We start from the raw sequence: 4415 nt of genomic DNA, 5'->3' as shown, positions 1-4415 counted from the left end.
AGAGATATAATTACAAATCATCTGGTAAAGTCTAACAAATGGTAAGACAATAAGAAATGCAATGTTATTTCTATAGAAGAAAACATAACTGAAACATGAGAAGAAATTAAAAAAGAGCAATCATAGAAGAATAATAGAGCAATTAATAGTAAGAAAAACAATACATGGACTTTTACATTACTAGACTTTGTCATGTTACTGATGCTAATTACGGTGAAAATAACTTAAGAACACTTAGAGTCGAGTCCAAAATATGAAATCTAACTTAGCCAGGATGTACTAATTAAGAAAATGAAAACTGTATGTTACCAGCTAATTAATTAATTCAATTTAATTATAGTCTAATAATTAAAAGTAAATTATTAAAAAGTCCATTTTAGAGCCCTTTGTACAAAAAAAAAAAAAAAAAAAAAAATCACCTAAAAGTTGGAAGGATAATAAGTCCACTTTGTATAAATAAAGTCCACACTTTGTACAAATAAAGTTCATGTTCTGTATTTTTCCATGAATTTTTTGTTTTTGTTTGAAAACTAAGCAAATTGCCACTGTCATACTATCCGGCCATGCCGCTAGCAATAATTGCCACTGTGCGATACTAAACTTAGTATTCTATTTGTCTGCTTCTTCTTCTTCCTCTTCTTCTCACAAACACGATTCCCAGTCCCCCAACCCGATCAGAACAACGCCGTCGTCTCCTCCAGCAAGAACCAAAGGGGCAAAATCTGCATTCTCAGCATCAACGACGGAGGCATGTGGGGCGTCTTCTCCAGAAAGGCCTTGGCTTAGCTCAAGCATGTGCTCAAGCTCAAATCTGGAAATCCCGACGCCAAAGGACTGGCTTGGTACCCGTTTTTTGCATCCGGGCCGGGTTGTACATTGGGGTCTAGATCTGTGTTTTTTTTTTTTTTTTTTTTTTAAAAAACCCAATAATTAACCAAGGGACTAAAATTTATTATAAAAAAAAAAAGGAAAAATTGTAGCAAAAGGACTCCAACTTATATGCCAGTTCTAAATAAGGATACCACTTTCAAAGTGACCCAAATGAGGACTAGCTTTAACATTCTTAATAATTAACCAAGGGACTAAAATTTATTAAAAAAAAAAAAAAAGGAAAAATTGTAGCAAAAGGACTCCAACTTATATGCCAGTTCTAAATAAGGATACCACTTTCAAAGTGACCCAAATGAGGACTAGCTTTAACATTCTTTTTAACTCAAATAAGGACATACCGTTACTTTTGTTAAAAAGTACGTTAGTTTTAGGGATAAAATTGCCATTTCACATAAATTGGTTACTGTTCATCGTCTTCTTCCTACAGCCCACTTTATTGAATTTTGGTTCAATAAAGTTAGTCATCTAGGTACTGTTTCGATGCAAAAAACATAATAGAACAACTCTAAGATTAAGAGTATTGGTTAAAAGCAACAAGGTTGCACCATATGACTCTTAAATCTAAAAGAGTTTATAAGAAAATAAAATATAGAAGAGACTATCGTGCTGATAACGTGTTATGAAATAAAGAGAAATATAGAGAAAACATAAGAAAGAATTAGGGAGGAATCAGAGTATATTTCTCATTCATATAAGGCCTCTATTTATAGGCTCTTGGATGACCTGAGATAGACCCTTAAGGTCTCGTATTTTACAATGAATTGAACTCCTCATAATTATCTATATAATTGCTCTAGATAATACATGAGATCAATATTGAACATGATAATGGACAGCCACATCATTAATGATATTTACAACAGTTATGTTTTATTATATATATATATACACACTTTATTTTGCAATTAAAGCCAAATTTGGCATGATCGACAACAATGTGCAGGGACAATACAATTTTTTATTTGTGATTAATACAGTGGTAGGATTGATAAACTTGAAATTAATTATAGGGACGAAAGTAGAAATCGAGTGCAAATTTATGCCAAAGAGCTCTCCAATGTGATGGTCTGAGACTTAACTTTTGCGCAACCCCAATGCCTTACAGACAAGGTCAATCAACATTGAATGCTCCTTCCGAGCTGCCTCCAGCGGGGCTTTGAGATCCACAACTTCAGCTTTTGTGGAATTTAGTTTCTTTCTGGCCAAGGCGAGGCTGTCGAGCGCTGCCTGCTTCTCCTTGTGAGTTGCCTCCAGTTGGGTTTTGAGAGCCACAACTTGAGGTTTAGCGTCACTCAAATCTTTCCTGGCCATTCTCAAGGAGACCTTCGCTTTATGAAATTCCCGTTCCGCCGACTCCCTCAATCGGATCTCGTCTTCATTGAGCAGCTCAAGAAACTCTAGTTCTTTCTTAGACTGCAGGCCAAAAAAACCAATTATCACATGAAAGAGGTGCCATATATATATATATGTCAATTAAATTAAACTAAAAATTAAGTTCTACATATTAGCACTAAACATAAAGTACTACACAACCTCATCATCAACAAGCGACCTTCCTTCAAATATGGGACATCTGTCGGCGGCGGGAGTCTTACATCTGCACGGATCTTGTTGAATGAATTGATCCATTGTTGTATGCCCCACTTCTTATTAGTTAATTTTTTCCTACTCGGACCCGCCGTACTTCCTTTGACTACTCTATCAAGTTATGGTGTTATGGAGGGCCGACAAGGGGAAGAATTGAGATAAAGAAGACCACGGATCACTGATTTCTTAATTGATTAAAGGAAAACAATCAGCCAAATATTACTCCTTTATAGACATGTAAATTCTGATACGGACATTTCTACCTTGTTGGACAAAGATTCCTTTTCTAATAAGCCTAGTTGATTATTTCTTGTGTGTTAGGTTTAGGATTATTGTACATTAAGTTTATGATTTATTTTCCTTGTTTGATTACATGTTTTGCTTAGGGTATATAATTCTGAAACGAAGAAGAATCTATCTTTGAATACTTTATGTGTGCTTTGTAGATAAATCTTGAGAAAGCAGTAAAATGATTTCAAGATTACTACTCTAAACTAGATAATTAATAAATAAGTAATTAGGAAATTATGAAATTAATAATGGTGGAATACGATGCCTTGAGTGTTTTCTCATTTTGGTTAACTAAATTCCTAGATTTGGAATCACTCTATTCTAAAACCAACGACATCAAATAGGACAAACAAATTGAATTTTAAACCCCCCGAGTGGGGCTTGAAGACAAACAAAACTCTTATATATATATATATATTTTGGATTTTGATTCAAACTCACGACTTTTTGGAGGCTTTGGGCCTTTGGCTAATCACTATACAAATTATTAATAATTATTTAATTAATAATAAACTCACAATTCGCATGAAATTTTTTATCAGCTAAATAATGTAAAATTGGTAAACTTCTTTAAAAAATTTATCAAGGGTGAATATAAAATATGAAAAAAGTTTACTTTTTCTTTCTCATATTATGAAGTTTTACTTTCAAAAGTTAGTAAAATCCATGATGCAACTAGGCATAAGAGGAAGGGTGAAGTAGAAAGGAGAATATAGAAAGAGATGGTAGATTAATTCAAAACAAAATGCATAACAAATGAAAGAAACAACCTCCTCAACAACAAATAATATATATAACTATTCAATTAATGCATGCTTTGATGTTCTCAATTCATAAAGAAAAACTTAAGCCAAAGATCGAGCTATCCATTGTGATGGTCCAAGACTTAACTCTTGCCATGCCCCATTGCCTTCCTGGCCAAATGGGCTTTTGTTGAAATTAGTTCATTTCTGGCTAAGTCAGGCTCTGCCTGGTTCTCCTTGAGAGCTGCTTTGAGAGCCACAACTTGAACTTTAGCGTCACTCAAATCTTTCCTGGTCATACGCAATTCTACCCTCTCTTCATGAAGTTTCCGTTCTGCCAACTCCCTCGATCATACGGATCTCTTCTTCCTTGAGCAGCTTAAGAAACTCTAGTTCTTTCTCAGATTGCCGGCGGGCCAAAAAAACCAAATATCACATGAAAGAGGTGCCATATATAATTATATATATAGGTCAATTAAATTGAACAAATGAAATAGTTTAGAAAGAAACTAAAAATTAAGTTCTGCATATCAGGCTCTAAACTCTTCACATTCTGGAGAGTTTAGAGGAGGATAATTAATTCATGTAAATGTACTTTTTTTCTTGACTATGTTCCGTTTATTGGTTGGTTCACTTTTTTTTCACAGTCCATGTTCTTGTTTGGTAGATTGTATTGTATGGCAGCCATACAAAAGTCTGCTATGTACCTGATTTTCTTCCACAGTATCATGCCGGGCAAGAGAAATCGACCTTGTTCCAGACAATTGTCCTGATTTAAGAAGAATGTGGTGAAATGCTTCGATGAGAAGCTAGCTTGTCTGGAAGCTTCTCTTTCTAGTTAATGATCTTTTATATCTTATTTATTAATGTGTATGCTCCTAGCTAGAATGGGTACTTGTTCAC

The 4415-nt window shown here is 34.2% G+C and overlaps 1 protein-coding gene across 1 annotated transcript; it reads right to left on the bottom strand.

Annotated features, from left to right (window-relative positions):
* Positions 1-1837: 1837 nt before the first annotated feature.
* On the bottom strand, positions 1838-2641 carry LOC147277917 (uncharacterized). The gene is made up of 2 exons (XM_086255426.1): positions 2425-2641; positions 1838-2304 (listed from the first exon to the last, which is right to left on the bottom strand). Exons 1-2 carry the CDS (start codon positions 2518-2520, stop codon positions 1966-1968), a joined length of 435 nt encoding a protein of 144 aa, XP_086111552.1. The 5' UTR covers positions 2521-2641; the 3' UTR covers positions 1838-1965.
* Positions 2642-4415: the final 1774 nt, after the last annotated feature.

Source organism: Dryas octopetala, chromosome 8 (genome assembly GCF_963921425.1).
Source record: "Dryas octopetala chromosome 8, drDryOcto1.1, whole genome shotgun sequence".
Lineage (NCBI taxonomy): Eukaryota > Viridiplantae > Streptophyta > Magnoliopsida > Rosales > Rosaceae > Dryas > Dryas octopetala.
This window is presented reverse-complemented; position numbering and strand designations above follow the sequence as displayed.